The sequence below is a fragment of the Patagioenas fasciata genome, chromosome 19 (genome assembly GCF_037038585.1).
Source record: "Patagioenas fasciata isolate bPatFas1 chromosome 19, bPatFas1.hap1, whole genome shotgun sequence".
Lineage (NCBI taxonomy): Eukaryota > Metazoa > Chordata > Aves > Columbiformes > Columbidae > Patagioenas > Patagioenas fasciata.
This window is the reverse complement of record NC_092538.1, coordinates 4025239-4048866: the sequence shown is the minus strand read 5'-3', so window position 1 is coordinate 4048866 and position 23628 is coordinate 4025239. Positions and strand designations below refer to the sequence as shown.

The window sequence follows — 23628 nt, the reverse complement described above, 5'->3', positions numbered from 1 at the left end:
CTCCCCAGGGCAGAGCAGAGGGGCAGGAGAACCTCTCTGACCTACTGACCACTCCCCTTCTAATCCAGCACAAGTACCATTGGCCTTTCTGGTCACAAGGGCTCATGGTCATCCTGCTGTCACCAGGATCCACAGGTCCCTTTCACCTACACTGCTCTGCAACAGGTCCTTCCCCAACTTATACTGGAACCTGGGCTTGTTCATGCCCAGATGCAACACACTACACTTGCCCTTGTTATATTTCATTACATTTTTCCTGCCCAGCTCTCCAGCCTCAGGAGTTTTGCCCCATGAGCCCAGCAGCAGAAAACCTTTCTCCTCTGTAACAGAGACGATTTGCAGCTGGGTTGGTGAACTTCCCAGGTGATGGCTGTTTGTTGTTGGCCAGTAGGGCTTCAAAGTCTGCACTGTGTGGTTCTACTCTATAGAAAGAAAAGCAGCAACAACAACACACCTGGGGAAGTTTTTGAAGTTAATCCTCCTGGCAGGTGTGAGGGAGCTGTTTGGCTGGCTGATAAATGTGTGTGCTTTCTCAATTTTTTAGTGCTCATGCTATTTCCAACACAGAGGATATTATGTTGTTTTTTGCCTGCAGGTTTTTTGGGCACGTTTCTTTATCCTGGTGTGCTGTTCCTATTGTCACAGCACCCGGCTGTCCTGTAACTGGACACAGCAACATGGGGTCACCAGAAAGTGCGTTGTGGCTTTTTCTCTCCATCCCTGCTTGCTTTGGGGACTTAGTTCTGCTCCTTTCTTGGGGGGCCAAAATTACTCTCCTTGTCCTTCAGCAAGGAGCTGCTTCAAACTGTTACATTCACTTTTTTAAGAGTTACTCAGACTTTTCTTTTTTGCATTAGGGTCATATTATGTAATAACCATGTGCCCAACTTCCTTAAATCTCTTTTATAAGCAGTATTTTGTATTTTAAATAGATCTTGTTTCTGTGTGATGCGACAGTGGGAGTACTGTGTAATGCAGGACTAGCAGGAGTGGGGCTTCTTTATCCAAGACTGTTTTCAAATACGTAGTTTTCTCTTTGCACAAATATTTCTGCTTCTGATACTCTTTATCATGTTTATCGTGTGCCAGTGCACCCCTAAAGAGCCCCCACACCTGCAGCTCCCATGAGAAGCTTCCCCTTGGTGCCAGCAAAAAGCTTTCATGGTTTTGAGGAGTTTGTAAGGTAGTTCTGGCTTCATGCCACCAGAATCATTCACAACTTGACCCTCGTGCTGGAATAATGAACCTGAGTGTGGATGATGAACTGACCACGTTATTTTAAGGTCTCACTGTGAGTTCTGTGCCTGTCGCAGTTCTTGAGGTTTGTAGCAGGGTTCTGGGTCTGAATGTAGAAACCATAAAAGATTTCTTGTGCAGCTGGTACTAAATTAAAACTCCAGATCCTTTAAAGCAATTTTAGGTTTGTTTCCATGGCATTGATTTTTGTTTGTTTCTCCTTTTTAGTTATGGCTTGAAGGTGAGAGAGGGTGTTCTTACATGTTGAAAAGTTGCCTTGTAGGATACAATGGCTGAATGTTGCTCACATTTTCAATCCCTTTCCATCTCATGTTTGTGAAAAGCAGGGTTAACTGTGGCAAATGGTTAAAGCTCTGAGTAGGTGGCTTTACTGTGATTGTTCAGCCATAGCCGTCCTCTCAGGTTGAGGATATGGAGTATTCCAGCATGAAAATTTTGGATTTGAATTGTAGTTTATGATGGTTACTGCTACCTCTTTTTAGTGTTTGTAGTGTGGAAGATGCTTGCTAACCAGCTCTGTACCCGTGCTGCAACCATTCCCTTCCCTGGCACAGAATATTTGGGGAGCCCTATCTGGAAGCAGGATGGTTTGCTTTGTTTGACTGAACGCCTTTGTAGAGCAAGCCACATTTCTGAGTGCAGGGACAGAACTTTCACCTGGGAGAGCCGGGAGCAAAGTTCGCGCCAGGACCACTCAGCCCCCCGGGGGGCAGCGAAATCAGAGACGCTCAAACTTTCTGTGAGACTGAATTGCAAATCGCTGCCCAGGACAGTGGTGGAGTCACCATCCCTGGAGGGGTTTAAAAAGGCGTTTAGACCAGGTTCTCAGGGACATGGTTCAGTGCTGGAGTTGGGTTATGGATACTCTATGATCCCGAGGGTCTCTTCCAACCGAAATGATTCTGTGATTTTTTTTTTTTTTTTTTTTCCGTGACGATCCCTGTCTGAATGTAACGGTGTTACCCCCAAGCTGCGCGTTCCCCATGTTACCACCGCTGTGTGTTCGCGCTCTCCGGAGCCGCTGCCCGGCTCTGGCCGCCCCCGCTGGCGCTGCCGGGGAGGATCCGAGAGGACCCGCTCCCCCATCCCCGGGCGGGAGCGGCAGCCGGCGGGGCCCCTGCCGTGCTTGGCGCTCCATCCCGGGATTTCCCGGCAGCCGCGGCGCGGCGGGGCCGCTCTCCGCAGGCGCGGGCAGGGCGCGGAGCGGCGCTCTCCGTGCTGCAGCCCGCTGCCGTAGTGACTTTCCCTCCTTCCCCTCCCCGTGCGCCGAGAGGAGCGGGAGCCCCGCGCCCGCCCCCCGCTCTGCCCGCCCCTCCGCGGTGCAGCGAGGCGGCGGGGCCGGGGGGGCGGCGCGGCCGGCAGGGCATGCCCCGTCCGCGCAGCGCAGCAGCGGCTCCGCGCCCCCCCGCGCGGCCGGCGGAGGCAGGCGCGGCGGCGGCGCTGCCGCAGGGCTCTCCGGCCCCGCCGGCGCCCGGGAGGCGAGGCGCGGTCGCCCTGCGCGGGGCATGAAGTTGCGGCGGCGGCAGCGCGGCGGGCGGAGCGGGGCGGGCGGCCCCGGCGGTGGCGTCTCCTTTTTGGGGCCGTAGCCCCGGGGCGGGCTTCGGCGAGCGGCGCTTCTCCCCGCCGGTGAGCCCGGGGCCGCGCTCGGGCGCGCCGCTCCCCGCGCAGGCTCCGCGCCGGGCGATGTGCGCTCAGCGGCGGGCACCTGGCGGAGCGCTCCCTTAGCCCTGCGGGCAGCGCGGCGGCTGGCGGGGCCCCTCGGGAAGTTTGATGGCTTCTTTGAGGAGAGTCAAAGTCCTGCTGGTGTTAAACTTGATCGCGGTGGCTGGCTTCGTCCTCTTCCTGGCCAAGTGCAGACCCATCACGGCCAAGAGCGGCGACTCCTTCCATGACATCCATCCCAGGGCAGAAGTGGCCAACTTGACAGCCCGTGGCATCAGCTCCATCCAGGATGCGGTGCTGAAGAGGCTCTCCCTTCTCGAAGATATAGTCTACAGGCAGCTGAATGGTAGGAAATAGTTATTTTAGGGGTACGGTTGTGGGTAGTGAATCGAGGCAAAGAGTGGGTGCACAGCTTGCTTGAAGTTTGCGTGATAGAACCGTGCTTTTTACTGTATTATTGTGCAAATGGAGTCTCGATGGACTGTATCAATATAGTGTCTGATTTCTAAGTTCCACCTGTGTTTAAAGCTCAGAGTACCTTGCAGAGGATGAGAGGAAAGCATAATAGCGTAGTGCTGCCTTTCAGCTTTATAGTAGCAGTCAGGAAATTACAGTGTCATGATTTCTGCATCAAATGAGAAGGATGTTCGGTGGGAGAATATGGTTGGAGCACCACACACTATATTTGTTTGTGGGAATGGCATTTACTACTACAGAGTAGGGTTTTGGAAAGGAGTTTTTAAATGGCTAAAATACCTTGCATGATTTGAGTGCAGAAGGTCAGAAAACAAAATGCACTTTCTCTAATAAGTTAAGCAAACTATTTAGTATCTCCTATGGCTCAGCACTGACAGTTGCTAATTAAAATCTCAAGCAATACTTCTCTTTATAGCATAGTGAAGGGATTTCTATTAAAATCTCACCAGGTTCAATAGTTCTGAGATGTAGAGAGGGAGTTTTAAAGACGCTGTGTGGGATAGAGAAACACGTTGTAAAGACATAAGAAATCTAGGTGAGGTATCTAATTAAAACGCTGACTGCGGAAGCTCATTTTTTTTGAATTGTTCCCAATAGGTTCACAACTGGGAATGTAATCTCAATCAAGAGTCCCATTTATTGCCTCCAATCTCTGTAGCTTTAACGAATGTGAGTTTTCGTATTGCAGACTTAGCAGAGTTAATGTTTTTGGGGATGTCAGTGTGATTCCTTCTCTGAGTTTCAAATATAAAGCGAAGGCGTGATTCTGTGCCATGCTGAACGTCAAGCCGGCTCTGCTGTGTCTCCGTATTGACTCAGAGCTATTGCTGGTTCTGTTCCTGCACCGAGGACGTGAGGCAGGTGCAGGAACACAACGCACCTTCCCTGGCGCAGAGTGGTTGTTTCAGTGTCTGTGCTTCAGGGAAGGCACTACACAAAACAAGAAGCACTTAGCCGAGAAAAGTGCTTTTTATATTGCTACTTTATACACTTGCATGAAAAACCCATCCTGCCTCTGAAAGCACCCGGCACAGAAGGTGTGGAAGCTGCGCTGTTGGGTGACAAACAAGGTGAAACAAAAAAGTAACAAGGAATAAGGTAGAAAGCTCAGTTATTTACAGTCAAACTGTGAAACTGGCTGCTTCTGGATATTGCTCAGGCAGAAGTTTCCAGGAAGGTTTAGGTGCTCGTTTAAAAAGGGGCGATAGCTGCAGTGCAGCGCAGGAGACCTCATCCTAGGACCTTGGTGTTGGACAGGTAATTGTGATACTGTCTACCATTGCCACAAATACAGAGGGAGAACTGAAATATAACTTATTACTCTTCTTCTGTAGAGATGAACCTGGGAGTCTGTGCTCTGCTGGGCGCTGCTTTTGGAGCTGCTGGCGCTTGCGGCAGCTCTGAACGTGGGTCTGTGGGGCGCTCGGGTACGTTCTGGGTGTCGTATGGGGGTCTGTGTGGTGCTGAGGAGCAGCCGTGCACCTAAAGACCAGGACAAGCAGAGAGGTAACAGATAAGTGGCCCATATCACAAATGTTTTCTTAGGGCAGATGGAAAGCTGAGTGCATATATGTGGCAGCTTGTCTGGCCTCTGCATACCGGGGTGATTTATAGCAGCGCTGATGAGCCGGGCTAAAAAATAGCTCTGGCGTAGCAGTTATATAACTGTGGGTCAAGTATATATTTGGTACCTGTGATTTTTAGAAAAGTACGATGTGCTCTGTTCTGTGAGCGACGTCTGTGTGTTGTTGCGCTTCATCAAGCCGTGGGTTTAGAGCATGGTGTGGGCGGCCAGGTGAACCCCATCACCACCCGCCGGTGCTAAAAACAAACCACCGAGGCAGCCCAGAGGACTGAGGGTGCGGAGGCGGCTGGACCAGCTTCCCCACCACAAGTTTTCTGTGCCCAAGTGATTCTGGGCACTTGAAATAATACCTAAAGCTCCAATCTTAGTGCTTGCTTGAAGTGTACCAATATGAGCTCATTTCTTTCTTTTTTTTTTTCCTTTTAGGATAGGGAAGTTGCACATTGGTGTGAAGTGTCTAACAAAACCCACCATATGCTCTTAGACAAGCTCCCTGCAAAATGCAGCCACCAAGAGAATTCTCTTTCTCTCATGTAAGGTTGTGTTTTGTTTTAATTCTGACCTGTGGTTTGGCACGTATTAAATGTTAGAATCTGGGGTATATATATTGTGTGGCACGTGGAAAACCTGCACCTCAGGGAGCATCAGGAAGCGTTTGGCCAAAGAAAGAAACTAAACTGCAGTTTGGGTGCAGTCAGCTATGGATTTTTTTCTGCGTTATAGGACTTGGCTGGATTTCAGTGGGAGTTGAAGCCATATTTAAAAAACGAATCTCTTAAAAAACTCCATTCTGTAAAGATCAAATGAGCAATCTGATCATACCATTGCCGGGGTTGGGTTTTTTTGAGTCTTGTAGTGTAAAGCAGACTGGAAATAGCAGCGCTCCCTGGTATGGCAACCCTCATTTTATATGTATATCAGTCTATTTATTTATTTCTGTGAATGTTGGCTGTGAAAACAAGCTAAACAACACTGCCTGGGGGCTGGTAAAGGAGCTATTTTACACAGTTGTTCCTTTTGAAGGGCATTTCTCTATGGTGCCATTCTGGCAGTAACTCTGGTCCCTCTTAGTCCTGTTTGTGCAGGAGTTGCTGTCCCGTCTCCCTCCTTTTTTTGGCCTAAAGCTGATTGAGAACTGTATGTGTGTTTTGTTCTTCTAAAAGTTTATTATTGCCCCTTAGTTCATTGCACGAGTCTTGTGGGTTTTACCTTTTGCCTTTTTGTTGCTTTTTGCTGTTCTCCACTTGAATGGCTCCCACAGTCACAAAGAAGTACAAGGGCATCCTTTGCAATGGAGGGGTTTGTACGTGCACGCACTTATCTGACAATTCAGAGGGTTTTTAATTTCTGTAGTCACTTTTATGGATGGAGATTTCTGTTCAGCAGATGTTCAGGGAAAGCTAATGAAGGCCTGGAAGCAAAGTGCGTGTTTTACTCCGGGTATTAACTACAACTTGTCTTTTTGATCCAAACCTAATTTTTTGTGTGTTGACATTTACATAAGCAAAACTTGCGGTCGAGATTATCTCCAACTTAATGGAGATTCACGCAAATGAACTCTTCGGTTGGGTCTGTGTTTATAAAGAGAGGGTTTCTGTGCTAATTAGCTCGTGAGTAGCTGGGGTGAATAAAGACCTAGAAGAGAATATTCAGCTTCTGCCACAACTGTGGACCTCCTGGGCAGCCCTGGGAAAATGCTTGGATTTACCCATCCAGAGCAGTTTGTGAAATAATGCATTTGTAGGATCCTCAGACAACAAAGGTGGGCTAATTTTTAGCATCAAATTATTTATAGGATGAGCAACATGACTTGAAGAAAGCCGTAGTTTGCCTCCTGAAACGCAGCAGGAGAGAGGATGAGTCTGATGTTTGCCCTCAGCCATCCTTGCCCAATGCAGAAGCATTCAGAGCTTGGTCATTATCTGAGAGCCTGCTGGGATGTCCAGGGTCCATATGCAGGTTTCCTTACGTGTGCAGAGCGCTGGGGCTGCACCTGTGTTGATTATTCATCCCAGGTAAGACAAACAAGCCTGGATCTGATTTTGTGTGTTGGTTTTTGTCTCTGTCCTTCTGAGGCTGATCCTACCCACGCATGAGCGATCCCCTGTTCTAAAGCCTGTTTGCCAGAAGCTCTTGGAGTCAATATATTAAAAGTTTAGTCATTTAATAGTGCTGCTAGTTTGAGAATAAGAAGCACAGGAGGGAGGGTGCTCTGAATAAACCCTTGGTTTGTGTGTGGGGAAGCCGTGACCGTCTCTGCCGTAGCTGAGCACTCCAAGCAGCTGTCAGTGCAGCAGTTCTGCTGGTCCCTGTCACCTGAGGGACCTCCCGGGTGTGCTGCGGTGAAACCTCCGTATCTGTGTGTGTGTGCACAGACCTCTGGCTCTTAGATTAAAACCTCCTTGAAGGCTCTGAACACCTTCTCTAGCGGTTTTGGGTTCACACACAACAGCTGAATCTAGTAGGTGCTTGGCTGCCTGGAAGCCAATGAGAGAGGAATGATGTGGCATCTTTCTGAGTGGGGTGAAAAAAACCAAACACATAAAAATCCTTCAAGCTAAATATTAGTAAGACAGAAAGCACCGTGAAAGGGCTCTGCTGACTCATCCTCAGCTCTTCTTGTAAATTTTATGTTGTCAACTCACAACAGATTATGTGTAAGATCAGGGAGAATAAAAGCTATTTGCAAATTGTTGTAAATGAGAGGCCAGTGATGAAGAACCACTGATGCTGGCCAGACAGTGGGTGAGCAGAGAGGGCTTTCCCCTTCGTGCTAAACAAGTGCACAAAGAGTGAAAAAACAAAGAGTCGAAAAGGAACTTTAAATTCCTTGGTGGTTAAATAAGCCCATGTTCGTTTTTCAAACAAGCTTGCATCTGTGCTTTTGCACATGGAATTATTTGCACATGCCGAGATCTGAACGAGTGCCTGCCAGCAGCCTCCCTGCACACAGACTGCTCGCGGCTGCTTATCCAATTAGGAAATGAACTTTGGGGGGGTTGTGTGTGGACACCGAGGCTGATACTGAAACACAGCCTTTTGCATGGCCTCGCTATCCCCCTCGTAAAGTGGCACTTAATTAACTTAAAACGCTTTAAAGATATGTGGATTTGCTTCCCATAAGGATAAGATAATGCTTATCTTCTGTAACACTTATCATCCTCAAAGGTCATTACAAACTTAGTTAACTACTGCGCATAAAAATTATATATGTAAATAAGGCAGATTAAAAGCAGTTCTGTCAGCCATTTAGTAGTATTTAATAGTGTTATGTTCATAGACTACTAATATGAAGATTTTAACAGGTAATATATTAACTAAAATGCTAAGAAATTCTCTAATTAAGATAAACCACTAAATGGAAATAATGGAGACTAGGGAAATGCTGTTTGTAGGCAGAAGAGACCAAACTTTTAAATCACGCTAATGAAATAGAACGGCTTTCTTTGCAAGCACAACCTCACCGGGTGAAATCCCTTGATGTGAGAAATGATGCTGTGGAGATAAAGCGATAGGAATGGAGTGAGTTCTGTATTGGTGACAGTTGTCACCCGAAATCTGAGATGCTGTTTCCCAGTCTGTCCCGCTGCTGTGATGTGTCTGAAGTCAAAACCAACTGTATTTTTGGTATAGCCTTATAAAGATGCTTGGTAAAAATTGCAGCTTCAATATTTATCATATACCTAACAGAAAGGGTTGCCATATTCACTATTAGGAATACTGGAAAATATCCAGATTCAGTACATGCTTTTAGAAGTTCTCAGCCTAAAGTTACCAACTGCGGGCCAGTGCACGGGCTTGAGACACCTGAGAGATTGTGTCTCTAAATCATTCTTATCAGGTTCATGGAAATTAGGTCTGATACCAATCAAGGAATGAATGAAAGAAATACGTCTTAGAGAAATAATAGAGTTAAAAGATGAGGCTTCTGATCGTCATTTAGGAGGCATCTGGAGGCTTAGACGATAATGTGACATTTAGTTTACAACCCGGCTGACTAGGAACTGATAGATAATTTTTGTTTTCGATAGTTGTTTGGCATCATCATCCGAACATTCACTGTCATTGGCGATGAATGAGTAATAAGCCAGTAGCACATTTATCATGCAGAGACAACACAGGATTCACGAGATGCAACAACAGCAGTGACTAGAGAATAGAGACAACACTGGTGGTGTATTCTTGCGTATTAATTCAGGTCTGCCCAAAAGGAGATGGTAACATTTCCAAAGGTACGTTAGATATATGCTGCTAAATTAGTTAGGCAGATTTTAGGAGTATTTTTATAAGGATTAAAAAAAAAAAAAGGTGATGTCATGATGTGAATTACAGTATTATTTCCAAACCTCGGTCCTGATCAGCACCGTGCTATTGTGTCTCTAGTAAGAGACATTTGGAATTGGATGTGTTTGGCAACACATGGGCATCTAGTGACATTTTGGTGCCCGAAGGCTCCAGCTGCTGCTCCAGAGGGGCCCGACTCGACCGTCACCACCTGTCACATCCGCTGGGCTCACACAGCGGCTCAGGTACCCCGAGGCCTTTGGGCTTTTGTTGGGACAACACAGTCTCACGCCTGCTGGCTTGGGATCTTCTGCTTTGATCAGGGAGGACAGACGGACAAAGTTGGCTTGAGGTCTGTGCTGTCAAGGCACTCGGATTTTGGGGAGTTCTGGTCTGTCTTGGCCACCGTCTTCGCTTGTTCCTTCTCTGCCTGTAGAAAGTGCGTGCATTTCGAATAAGAAAATGCTGTATGTAGCTCGTGAGCAAATCTACCTGTTAATAAGGCATAGCACAAAAGAAAATAGAAATCCTTCTCAGGTAATTAAGAAGGTTTTAATCATTCTGTGATTTATGCCACTAATCTTTATCTAAAACTGAACAATCTGGTCCAGATGTTAGGCGGGCTGGCAGGCTGCCAGCTCCCACAGATGCGCCCGCGTCCCCGGGTAGGTGAGGACATTCTGCATGCTGAAATATTAAACTTTAAAAAGAAGACCTTTTTTTAAGATAAGAAGTGCTTACCTAAGTCTGCAAAGGGCTGTTCAAACTGAATAGTCATAGTATTGACCCTACCGTGAGTCAACAGCGGTGATTTAACGTCAGTTATGTATCCTAGTGGTACGATATTATTTTTCCTAAACAGTTTTGGAAGTAGTAGCAACTGTATTTTCTAGCCCCCAATCCCCATGGTCAAATTTCTTCAAGAAATTGTCAAATGCTTTACATCTTGTTGCTGTAAGCATAGCTAGTTCTGCCTATAAATCTAATAGCTATCGACCCACATTCTGACAGTCACGGATGGTTATCTAAAAATAATACAGCGGTGGTGCAATGAGAGCCCGATGTAAACCATGACGTGCAGGGGAGAGCTGTGCTGAGCCTCGCTCTGCTCTCACCCAGCAATTAAGAACCCGCTTCTGATGTAACGATGGGGCTTTGGTGCTTGTGTCAGTGGGGACATGCAAAGGTATCAGAAAAAGACAGACAATTCCCTGAAGTCAGCAGAGAGTTGGATAAAAATCACAGTTGGCCTTTTCCTTTTGAAGAAGCCGCCGATGTGCGCTTGCTGTGCAACACGTGCCGGTCCCGATGATCCTGCCCTCCCGGGGTTCACTCAGATACCCAGATGGTGATGCTAAAGGTTTCCTGCCGTATTACAGCGCTCGTTCAGCCTTGGAACAGGAGATACCTCCAGCTCCGCAGGGTAATACAGGAGTAATATGATAACTCTTGGTAATTGGATTTTTTTAAAAATAGAGATTTTCGCAGGTTGTCTGACCAAGAGCACGACTCTTCCTGCTGTTAGGGAAAATGGAAGATCTCTTGAAAGCTGGGTCTCTGTTATCTGTAGTAAATCATCACTTCTCACCGCACAGCTGGCATGTCTTGTTGTACCTGATTACTTAATTTCAGCACAGTAAAACCAGCTGTGTGATGTGTCAGCATCCAATGCTGAGGAAGGAAGGGGAATCCTCAGTCCCGCTTCCCTTTAGTACCCTGAGCCTGTGCACAAATGGAAATAAATGTCTTGTGTTCCTCTCCGTGGTTTGAAGCGTGGTTGCCCTTGAGCATCCTTCATCTCCCTGAATCCCTTCCCCAGCACTCAAATGGGATACAGGAGTTGCTTTTCTCCTCTTTTTCTTGTGTGTTTGTGGGCAGTGAAAATCCAAATTGCTTTTCCTTGGTGTGTCTAAGTGCTGCTGAGATACAGAAAGCAGAAACCCATTACAAGAGAAAAACCAAGAGTAGATTAACAGATGCTAACAGTGAGTTATTTTGGGTTTTTCCTCAAGCTGCAGGGAGCAGGAGAGAGTCAGGCAAGGGCTCTTACCTGACTGTCATCGGAATTTATTTAACCTTGCTTTTAATCTTCATTTACTCGTGTAGTACTTGGGGCAGCGCAGCAGTCCACTGTGGTTGTGCATGTTCTCAGAGCATAGAGATGAACTGAGAAAGTTAATTTTAAAATGCAACAATTAGAATTTCTTTCTGGGTCTTCGCCTACATTACACTTTAAATTAAATCACGAGAGCGCTCATGTTTGTACCAAATTACAACAAATTCTTCCAAAACAATTGCTTGATCATACTCTAAAAACATAAAGCAAACTAGGAAGGAAAAAAAAGTGAAAAACAATTTGATGTTTTGGAGCTTGCTTCTATTCCGTTAATTAGGTTTTCAGTAATTTTTGTTGATCTTTGTGTGTGTTTTGTGTGTAGTGAAGTGCACTGGAACACTGAATGCTATAAGCAGGTTGGAGCATAAAAACCCTAGGCTGCCAGATTTTATTGAAGTGTTTCATATTTGCGCTGACAAGACAATATTCAGATTAACAATCACACTTGTCTAAACCTGTAGTCAAGGCTGGGGCCACGTTGTGCTTTGTGTATAAGTGTAGACCAAACACCATAATGTGGAATTTCATTTTGCTTGGAGCTGTTATTCATGTAATCCGGAGCGTGTCACCATGCAGGGACTGGTGTCACCATCAAGGGCACCAGGCATTCAGTACCAAAAGGTTAGGTCACAGTTTTTCCTCCAACGTTTTGTGTGATGCTGGATGAGTCATTTAGAATAATACTACAAAAAATATATATGAGTTAGAGATTCAAGTTTCCTTCTATATTGCTGAGTGAATGTCTCAAGGGCAGGAAGAGATGGAGAGGTTTATATGTGGGAAATCGTATGAGAACAAAGGAGAAGTTGCAGTGATTTGAAGATGCTTGGAACTGGTGTCAAAAAGGTAGGAACAGAAAAAGTGAGAGAGATGTTTGACTCACTACTTATTCCCCACCATAACAAATGGCTGGAATGTGGCCTTAATTAAGTGATTACCACTCATTTACACTGTGACCCTGCCCAGTGGCCCTGTCTGCTTCATGTCGGGTATATTTGGTGCTATAAACAGTGAGAAACAGGCCGTTCCCCACTCGCTTGTCATTCAGTGAGATAAATCATGCAACAGCATGAGACCGAAGATGAGGGGAGAATTAGACCTAATGTTGTGTTAATTCCCTGTGGCTTTTGGATTTAAAACTCATGTTGATTTAAAACTATATTAATTATATGTTGACTAGGTTGAAGGGGAAATGTGTGAGAAAGTGCAAGAATAGAGCAGGAAGATGTGCTGGTGAAGGAGAAGACACAGGGGAGGTTTTGGGCAGGAGTGACGTGCTGGGGGCTTTGGGGATAGCGGAGGGGACTGGAGCTCCTCTCTGTCCTTCCTCAGTGTTCCTGCCTGCTGCACAAAGCTTTACTTACTCCCATGAGTGATGTGGAACAGGTTCAATGTGAGGAAAACAACCACCATGCACCAATTCAGGAACCCTGGTTGTGGGAGGACCAGAAGTCTCAGCTTGGAGGAGCAGATGCTGGTGTGGTTAAGGCTGATTTGATTGACCACGTGCAATTAGCTTGGAGGAGACTGAGGGGTGACCTCATTCATGGGGATCAATATGGAAAGGGGGAGTGTCAGGAGGATGGAGCCAGGCTCTTCTCAGTGACAATCAATGATAGGAAAAGGATCAGTGGGTACAAACTGGAACACAGGAGGTTCCACTTAAATTTGAGAAGAAACTTGTTCCTGGTGAGGATGGCAGAGCCTGGCCCAGGCTGCCCAGGGAGGGTGTGGAGTCTCCTTCTCTGCAGACATTCAAACCCGCCTGGACACCTTCCTGTGGAACCTCAGCTGGGTGTTCCTGCTCCATGGGGGGATTGCACTGGATGAGCTTTCCAGGTCCCTTCCAATCCCTGACATTCTGGGATTCTGTGAATGCGCAAAGAGACAGAGCTGGATTTAAGTTCTGTAGGCGGAGATGAGAAACAAACCTGCAGTGTATGGATAAATATATAAAGGGTGAGGAGGTTGTGGAGTCTCCTTCCCTGGAAACATTCAAAGCCCGCCTGGACACCTTCCTGTGCGACCTCACCTAGGCGTTCCTGCTCCAGCAGGGGGATTGGACTGGATGATCTTTTGAGGTCCCTTCCAATCCCAAACATACTGTGATACTGTGATAAATAAATGAAAAATTAACTTAAGGGGCCAGGGGTGGGTGAGCTCCTTTCTCTGATGTGAAGGGGGACGGTTCAAACGTGGTGCTGTTTGATTAGTACTTGTGATATGAAGGGGCAGTATGACAGCTGGATCATGCAGATGATTAATGGGTGTGCAGGCAGCTCTCATATAGAAACCTGCCCCTGGCAGGAGTGTCTGTAGGTAGTTACCGGTTTCTGCCATGTCTGATGTGGAAGGTGTTACTGGGATCAGGTCATATTGACTTCAGTTGTCTTTGGATCAAGCACTGAATCAATAAGTGACTTTCTGGGGGAGTTTAATAGCTGTTCTGCACAGACATCAAAGGGTTAGATGGTAAAATGGGATTTTACACTTTTATCAGTCTTTTCTCAGGAAGTTGCTCAGCTTCTAGATACTAATTAATGCTCTGTTCCTTCCACCAATTTTCCTCCCTACTGATGCTGCCTGTTTGATCCTCTAGAACAGCATCAGACCTTGCAAATTAGAGCCATCTGCCAGGCTACGATGAGGAAACAGGCAGTGAACAGAAAGGAATAAAACTTCGGCATCACATCCCAATTTGAAGCATCTGGCATAATTTCTGCTCTTTGTGCAGCTGTTTGGAAAATCCTGGAATTCCCTTGAATGTCCAGCTCTGATTATAATTACCGGAACTGCATATCCAGAAATAGCCAGCTGTAATTACGGTTACTGGAGCTGGATATCCAAAGAAAGCAATTTGCTCCCAAACTGCAGACCCAGGTGTAGGCATCTCTGGTCGCATCTTATTCTGAGGCTGCTCAGCCTTTTCCATCGTGAGAAGCTGCTTTCATTTGTTTATAAGTTTTCTCAGCAAGGCTGAGATGGTCAGTTATTGTCAAGATCATGTTTGTCTGTAATCCCAGCAAACTGGTCTGGATGTTTTTGGAAATAAGATGTATGTGAAAAACATGTTCTATTGTTCCCGTAGAGGAACAGAAGCCGGTACCAAGGGACAAGGAGTGAGCCGGCAGCTCTGAAAAATGGGGCTGGGAAACCACAGGAGCAGAGATGGAGGAGATGAGGATGAGGAGGCTGATGTGGGGGAGAGATGGGACAGGACAGGGTGTCCTAGGAACATCTCCGCTTTGCTACAGGAATGCAGTGCAGTTTCTTGGTGATTCCATTACGAGTAGTGGACGTACGGCCAGCTGCAGAAAGTGTTATTTTCAACACAATATTTCATATAAATGAAGTTTAACTAAAAAGATAGGTTACTTCCAGAAACATTAATGCTAAATGTGGTTCTTGGGTGGTTTTGCTGATTAAAGTGTTCGCATTGCAGAGCATGCAGATGTGTGGGTATAAAGCCAGGGCAGGTATTATTAGCTGTGTAAAACAAAACAATACAGTCACTGTGGAAAAATTATGGGTTTTGTGCTGAAACAGGTATTTAACCTTTGTTTTTACAACTCCAGAAATGAAGCCGTTTGTTTCTTAATGTAGGCTTAATGCTTCAAGTGTACGCTGACTGTATTTTCACATCTGAACGTATGAAATGCTGGGCTATTAAAATCTGGTTTAACGATCGCTTTTCCCATAACTCCTAATATTTGCCATTTACTAATTATGATGAGCCTAAGTAGTTCTCATCCGCAGTAGGTATTTCAAAGGCTGCAGCTGTCCTAGTTTCAGGCTAACTGCTGGTAACTTCTTCTTTTATTTCTTGAGAACTGAGCATTATCGCTGATTTTTGCAGGTTGGCGTTAAGCGCTGGCCTCGCACTGTTCTTCATTAGAAGGTTTTTGATCTACTGGTCCCCAGTGGAAGCAGAAACAGTGAGATTTGGCAGTGCTGGAGAACACACCTATTTATTTCAGCGAGCTTTGGTTTGTGATGTAAACTCATGCCGGGTCCGTGAGGATTGGTTGGTGTGGAACGCTTTTTGCTTTGGGACCTCCTGCTCTATTATTTTTTAATCCTTAGGATTTTCCAAGGAGTTTTGACTAAGGGAAATGTGGCTGTTAGAAAGGTGGCAGCAAAGGCAACGGCTTTGCAATCTTCCCGAGCAGCTTGTGGGGAGGAAAAAGGCAGGATGAAAAAACTCCCGGTCCGTTTTGCTGCTCCAAGGGCCGGTGTAACGGGACCACGTGAATTAGTTTAAGGCCTCGCAGCTGTTATGGGGCTGTTGACCTTGTAGTCTGGTGGCCTTCCTGGAAAACGGAGCTGAGATTGCAAGGAAAGTGGTCGTATGGAAGAACTGATAAAATGTTAGGAAGCAGGGATACTTGAAGGAAAAAGGGAAATACGTGACTTGTAACAATTCAGATGCTCTGCAAGTGAGGACCGCCTCTTAACTCAGTTGTCTGTCCTCCTTGCATTTCATTGTACCTTCAATTTTACCTATTTTTTTTTCTTAATCCCATTTCTCAATCATCTCCACCAGAGGCAACTCCAGCTGTGACTCGACAGCTGCTGCTGTCTTCTCCAGCATGTGCTACCCAAAATCCCGCTTGATTCTAGGCCTTAAGGCACAATGCTGTCTATTTTTGGTATTTCTTCTACTATAAAATGATACATATTAATATTAATAATGTGCTTTCCAAATTCAGAAGCTTCCAGGCCTATTGCAATTATGGGTGTTTTTTTAAACCTCAGTTTTTGGCAGGTATGTCCTGGCAGTGCCCGTGACTTAGGAGCATGTCCCAGTGCTTTAGGCTCAGGTGCAGTGGGCAGCGCTCAGGTCCGGAGTTAAATACTTGAATGTAAGTGCGAGCTCTGAATACAACCTTTCACTTTGTGCCCTGTCAAATAATTCAATCTGACCTGGAGGAAGAGATAGTAGCACCCAGGGAATGATGTGGGGCAGGTTCTTCTCCTGCTGAACCATATGCTCCTTCTGCACAGACCTCCTGTGGTTACGTATATGCAGAGCTTATTTTATTTCTTGCTTCTGAGCCATCAGCTCCATTGCCACTCTCTAGAAGGCAAAATGCTGCTGCTCTTAGAGGTAACCTCAGCCCTACAGCCTCTATCTCTTTCCTCCAGGAGTTTAAAATAAAAAGGTTTCCTTTTTTGCCTGCTCCTTCGTTTGCATTTCGCACACCTCCATGCTGAGCCTTGGCTTAAAACCTTAAGAATTGAAGCTCAAGAAGTTGGGGGAAAAAAAGAGCTGATCCAGGATTCTTCTCACTGGATCAATGGAGCAAAAGAACAGGCTGAAGTTGCACAATTGTGAGTTAGGAGAACTTTGCTGAACATGCTGCGTCAGGGGCTCGCACCAGGTGATTATCTGCAGAGATGCATAAGGCAAATGCTTCTCCAGTCTTAGGAAATTCCGTTATACTTGAATTTTAAAATGCTGATTTTTTTTTTTAATTTAAAACCAAAATTGCTGATGGGGCATTCAATTAATAACAAAATTCTTGTGGTTAATTTTCTTTGTCTCATTTTTTTGGGTGTTAAAAGATAAAACCCTTCGGTGATCTAGGCTGGAATTAGAGAAACTGCTTAGTTGGATCAGTGCGAACCAAACGTTTTCTGTGAGTCAGTATGGGGACAGCTCAAAGCACCGACAGTCAAACCCTGGAGCCTTGTCTGCATTGTAAATTCTGCTGAGCGGATCCTGCCCTGTCCCTTCATCGGGATGGGCTGGGAAGAGCTCAGAGCTCTCTTTGGTCAGTGCCGGTCCAAGCTGTGGGATTGCCAGGGACTTCAGGGCCGTTAGGATCAGGCTCATCTGAAGCGCTTTATTAATTGGCGGTGCAAATTGGAAGGCTTTGTGTTAGGGGAAAGAAAGGAAAAGGTAAGGCTTAATTTTCAGGCAGACGTTGGTATGTGCTGGGTTTCTCCCACATTGGTCCCTTGAGCTTTTGCAGTCTAATTCAAGAGATTTTTTTTTTTTTTATTCCCCCCTTGTTAGACCACAAAGACCCTTTGTGTTCCATTTGCATTGTGTTAACTGTTGGGGACTTGGACTTGTAGCTATATACCAAATTCAGAACTAACCGTATAGCAAATACCTTGCAAGCTGTCATTTGTTTTTCATATTTTGGGGTTTATTTTTGGCAAGGAAATACAGTTTCATATTTATACCCGCGCCAGGAATAAATCAAATTAGTCTGAAATTAGCCTTTGCTCTTACAACGCTTTACACATTTCGAATATTAAAGAGATAAGGAATGGGCTGAGCAAACCTGCTTTGAAGAGGAGCTGATTTCCATAGCAGGCAGAATGACCTGCTTAAAGGGAGGGGGAGAGACAGCGGAGTCAAACACGGGCTCGTTATTTATTGATAGAGTTTTAAAGTATCTGCATCAGTGCTCCCCCGGCCGAGCCCTCTCCTGACACCTGCCAGAGGGTGAGGAAGTTGGAGCTGAAGAAACATCATTTGTCCTTGAAGAGTCTCCTTTGCATTCAAAAGACTTGTGTTGGCGTTGCAGGTAGAACCGTGCAGCTCAGTGCGGAGAAACTTGGTAGATGACAAGATTCAGAGAGGGCTTTGGGGGAATGTTAATCACAACTTAACATTTGTAGGAAATCTCCTTCATTGCTTCGCTTAAATGAGAAGGAGCAGCTCTGGGGCTCTTGAGCATCGTGTTCAAGAGCATGGGATGTTCAGGAAAGTCCTCGTGGAGAACTGCCGGACGGTGCCAGATCTGGAGACCCCCCAGTCCATGGTGGAGCAGCACATGGGGGGTGACGTGCATTTACTTCTGGTTTTATGCTTCTAGTTTAGTAGCCAGGAGATGCATGGAGTCCTATGTATGTAGAAAGACATGGATATATGGTTTGTGGCCTTTTTTCTTTAAAATGGGCTCCCTTAGTAATAGTATGTGTCTGATTCAGATCTGGAACCATTTAGGAGAGGATCTACCTGCGAACCAGCAGCGGTGTCTGGGAGGCCAGTGCTGTCCGTGGGGCTGGAGCGAGTGACACCAGCATATGCACTCACGGCTTGTTGCCCTGTTCCTGGTACGGTCACTTCTTTTGCTGTGAATTTGGTATGATGTGCTCTCAGATTAGAATGGCCATGGGTCATACCAGCCATCGAGATGCAGGAATTTAGACAGTAAAAGCTGATTTGTCAGTCCCAGGGGGTTTATAACTTGTTTAGAGAACCAGCACTCGCTTGGTTGTGCCCGGCTGGTGCTGCTTTCTGGTCTGTAAGCTGTGTTTGTATCTTAATTTGTGCCATCTGCAAAATAATATATATATCCAGGACCTGAATTGAGCACAGCTCATGCATTGCAAGAAACTGCCGTAGTCTGAGCTTTCAGGTGCTCAGAAACTGATACTCTGCTCTTGCATTTAAAGCATTATGATGTCCTGACTGACAGAAGGGGAGGATGGGTTGTTGGTCTGAGCTTCTGACTCAGTCTTATCTGAACTGGTCATCTTAACAAGTTTATATAGAGATGATTTATTCATTTAGTCAGCGAAGATACTAAAAATCATTTGCTCACCCTGCGTAGTGATAAATATTTTGTAAGAACAATGTGTGTCTGGTTATCTTTGCCTGAAATCTTTATTTCTTCCAATACCTGAGTGGAACGAGATGACAACGTCCCTGCCCTGCGGGTAGTCGTGTTTCACTGGAGCCATATGTTGAGTTTGCGAAGCCCGGTGGGAATTTGACAGGATCTACGAACTAAGTTAAAAATTAAGAACTGCCGAGTAGGTGAGAAAAGGTTGCTCGGAGCCACCTCGGGGCATCGCTGCTGCCATAACTACTCTGTTCCATGCAATTATTGTCCCCTGTTGCTTTTTTAATGGCATTTCTTTTTCTTTGAGTCAAAACTCGGCTCCTTTTAACTTCCAGTCTCCACTAAGAATAGTAAATCTGAGAAGTCTATAGGAAGCCTTGTGGCCTGTTTTCAAAGTTTTATGTGTTTCAAGTAACATACACAAAATAGAAGTTTATTGACCAGGGAGGAAAGTCTATCGGCTCATGCCGAGAGAGCGATGGGGAGAACTGGTAAGGTCTGGTAAGAGATGGATGCTTAACTAAGTTGTAAACTTGCAACCTGATAACTTAGATGCTCCCAGCTTTTGGAGAGATCCAATGAGTTGCCTTATCTTGCTTTTTATCACTGAGCATTGCAGAGTTCTCTCGCATCCTCTGAGCTCACCTGCCTTCTTTCCATGGTGAAGAGTCCTAGTTTATTTCATTTCTCATATATAAAGAGCATTTTTGAAACTCTTTGCTATGCTATAGCTTTGTATTACTATATTTGTGTTGTACTCTTGTTTGTTTTTAACTGGAGATGACTAGAGCTGCACCTGGTGTTCTGGGTATGAACACAAGGCCTGAAATAAGGAGGGAATACTTGGGCCAGACATTGGCAAACTGGCTTCAATATTTGCAGGAAAAATCAAAGTCATTCCTTTATATGTAATTCCTGCTGTTACTGTTTAAATTGGCCCAGGCCTCAGGTGGATGGTTTCTCATACCCTGAGCTGAATGTCTCTAATTCTTCCAAGTCCTCCCCTTCCCACCCTCTTCCCCACAGTGACCTGGTGCTGCCGAAGGCAAAGCTGGAAGATCCCTCAGCCTCCTGAATCTTTGGGCTGCTTCATGGGGTCTGCAGAGTCTCGGTGCATCAGAAAATAGAAGTTGGGTGCTTAAAGCTGAACCTGAAGTGACATGGATGGTTTGAGCCACTTGCAGAACTTTAGACCGTTAATTTTAGTGTCAGGATTAATGGAGTTCTTAGGACCTCCTGGCATCCCCAAGGATGTGTCTTACCTATTGTCGGTGGGGTTGCAGATGGATCCTCCCCTTTTTCTCTCAATATGTGTGGTGTGGATATTCATGGTGCTCTTGCTGAGCAGAATTTGGCAAGTCTGTGCTCATTCCAGTCTCTGCTCCACATTTATTCCTCTTGCGCATTGATCCTTTCACCTCTGTCTTTTGCAGTCGTGCACAATGGACTCTTGTTCATGTCAGAAACCAGTAAGCCTTTGATTTTTTTTCTTCTGTAGCGTTTGTGTTTAACGTGTACATCAATACGATGCACTTCAGATTTGTGTGTGCCAATACTGCAGAGCATAAACAGACCAAACTGAATGGAAAACGTAAGAGGCTTTACAATGTAATTCTGTGTCATTAAAACAAGTTGTGTCTATGGTAGGAATTTAACGATTCCTTTCAGAATGATTTAGTTTAATGTAATATTTTTAAAAAAGGCTTTATTTGGCTGAACTGTTGGAAAGCTAACATGGCAATTCTTTCTTAGCCATTTTGGCATTTGATTGAATGGTAAAACACGCAAGTTAAATTGTAATAAAATCTTATTTATATGTTTCCAGTCAAAAGATTGTTGTACCAGCAATTTCCTCACCGCTCAAGGAGAGAGTCCAAAAACTTGCTGAGTTCACTGGTGCTGACCTAAAGGAGAAGGTGTGAAAGGTGCAGTATTGCCCAAATGGGATATTGCCCAAATAAAAGCAGTTACCAAAACGGGATGTTTTATATTCGACAGAAAGGCTGCTGAGAAGGGAGGGATAAGAAGTAGCTTATGTCAGGATTAACTCTGGGAAAGACTGTTCTGGAAGCAGGACTTGGGGATTGGTACAAACTGGAAGATACCCAAAAAGGAATCAGAATCAAAGCTGCTTTATTGTTTGTTATGTATCTGTTTTCAGACAACCAGTAAATGAAATTTTGGATTTCAGAGTTGTAGCTGCTTGCCTTTGGCGGAAGGCAGTTTGTTACACATAATGGCTTCAGACGCCTCGCAAGACATTTTTGAGATCTGGGGGGTCCTAGAGCGGCAGTGACCGTATCTCGCAGTGCCCAGAGTGTTCTTCTGCAATCCAAGGCAGCCGGGTGTTGTGGGACCCTGTGAGCTGGCTGCATTTCAAAGCTGAAAGCTGAGGCCTTGCTGAGGTGCCTCCCGGGAATGTTATTTAATCCTTGATACACAACTAGCTGCAGAATAGGTCTCCTCACGTTGTAACCCTTGTTTTGGGTCAGCAGGCTCTCTGTTTCTCACTATTTTTTCATTCAGTTCTTCTGCTCTGTGATGAGGTTATGAAATACCAGGACAAGCCTTATGCTTTGAAACCTAAAGCGCTTTGGTTATCTGTTGCTCCATGTGGATGGTGGTGGACAAACTGGGCTGAACCCTGATGAGAAATGTCCCAGAGTTTCTGTCCTGGGTGTTTGGTGTCTGGAGTTCGGCCCCAGGGAGGGAGAGCAGCACAGAAATAGTTGATACTGATAAAGACAGTGTCCTTTTCCAGACACGCTTGTCCGCTGCACAGGGTAAAGCCGTTCCCGTGGGTATGGCAATGCAAGCAAACCAGTGGAGCTCTTGGATCCGGTTGTAAGAGATGGAGCAGATGGGCCCTTGTGTGCAAACAGAGCGTGCTCTACGTTCGCTGGCACAACGTCTGCCGTAGGACTGGAGCTTCAGTAGCGCCAGACCCTGTAAAAGCTCTGCAAAATCATCTTTTCTTCAGAAAATTAATTAACTGGTTGTTTTTTCTAATACATGTAGACTGACATCCTGTACTGTTACATACGGAGGTTCTGCATCTGTGAGCTTTATGATTTCTTCCCTCTTGCTCCCGTGAAGCTCCTGCGATTTGAAACCGCAGTTCTGCCTCTGGGGCTGCCGCCTCCAGCCCCTGCCCACCAGAACACCCCTCGCTTTCCTCCTGTGTGCACTAAAGAGAGCCAGGGAATGGATAAATAAACACCAAACCACTTAGAGATCTTCTCTTGAGATTGAAGAAGGAAGGGAAGGGTTTCGCTTGGATACATCTGAGTGAGTCTGCAGGGGTTGAGCTGAAGCTGGGACTGCTGGGCAGGGTATGGCATCTGTACCTTTGGAAAATAGTTTTAAGGGCTGGTATCTGCCATAAGCAGGGGTTGGAGAGGACATCTCTCATAGTGGCCTTGCCCTAAGGAGGGTGCAGGTTTGGATTTTGAAAATAAATTCTTTTATCATGTTTCCATCCTGAAAACACTCCCAACTGTGCTTTGTGCAGCTTGGAATGGGGCCTTGCTCACCTGACTTTCCAAAGAGGTGCTGGGGCTGGTGTCTCTAACAGAACTCAGTGCTGGAAGAGGGGACTGGAATCAATTCACTGCCTCCTGTCCAGGCGTGCGAGTAGAGAGGCAAATACTCTCCAAGTAGTTCATTGCAGTTGGGCCTTCCTGAAGGGTCAAAAACTGAATGGTGCAACATGTGGCCCTCAACGTGGAAGGGAAGCGGAACATCTGAGAAGCAGCCCCCAAATCCTCTCAGCGTTTGCAGGGGAAGTGAAGCAGAGTGTTTTGGGTTTGTGGGTTTTTTTCTGTGGCTGGTGTTTTGTTTCTTTTCCCAAGCCCTGTAGATATCTTGCAGCACGATGCTGCTCATAAAGGGACCACCACAGGGGTGGTGCAGTGCAGACAGGATTTGATGCTCAGTTGAACATCCTAGAACCAACGCAATTTCCCTGCTTAAAAAAACCCCATAATGATAAATGATGTAGCCAATTCTGTATGGAAGCAAATACAGAAAACTGTTGGAAAGGAAATCTGCACTTAAGGTCTGTAGAATCAAATACCCTTAGTACCTGTTGTCCATGTATGGGCTGATAATTGCTTTCACCTGCTGAGTTATTTTTGTCTGCATGTGGCACACCTGAGAGCCTTCAATCTGTACCAAGCCTGAGATAAGCAGCTTCCTTTTGGCAAGAGGTTTCTGGATTCCTCCCACTGCTTTCTCTTTATGGCTTAATTTCTTTGGCGTTGCCACAGTTTGATTTTATTTTACGGCTTGTGGCGTGAGGTCCCCGAATCACTTAACATCTGTTAAGCAAACATCTATTTCTGGGATTGATGTTTTAATTTAATAACCCAAATTTAATAAACCACTTTCTAATGGGGGTCAGCTGCAGCCGTGAATTTGTAACGAGCCTTTGGGAGCCTCGTGGAACGGCAGCGTTGGGCACCGAGCGGGCGCTGGGTCCAAGCAGGGGGGTGATGGCTCAGGGGGCTTTGCACGGCTTCTGCTCCTCACCCTGATGCCGGGGCTGGATCTGCCCTTTTGTGTAATCCCAGAGACTGTACAGGACCCATATTGTACAAAGAAAGGGATATCGGAGGCTCAGGGTTTGCATCCAGTCCCAAATGGAAAGAACAAATCTGTATGCA

General features: G+C 45.8%; 1 protein-coding gene across 6 annotated transcripts in view; it reads left to right on the top strand.

The window, feature by feature from the left end:
• The window catches only part of GALNT17 (polypeptide N-acetylgalactosaminyltransferase 17), a 272817-nt gene that overhangs the window by 59059 nt on the left and 190130 nt on the right, over positions 1-23628 (top strand). Inside the window, exon 1 of one of the 6 annotated variants that reach the window (XM_065853288.2) lies at positions 2701-3265. The exons of the other annotated variants lie outside the window; for them this stretch is intronic. Coding sequence (XP_065709360.1) covers positions 3028-3265 — 238 coding nt within the window. The 5' untranslated portion in view covers positions 2701-3027. Of the gene's footprint in view, positions 1-2700; positions 3266-23628 lie in introns of those variants that run through there. 6 annotated transcript variants of the gene reach the window in all.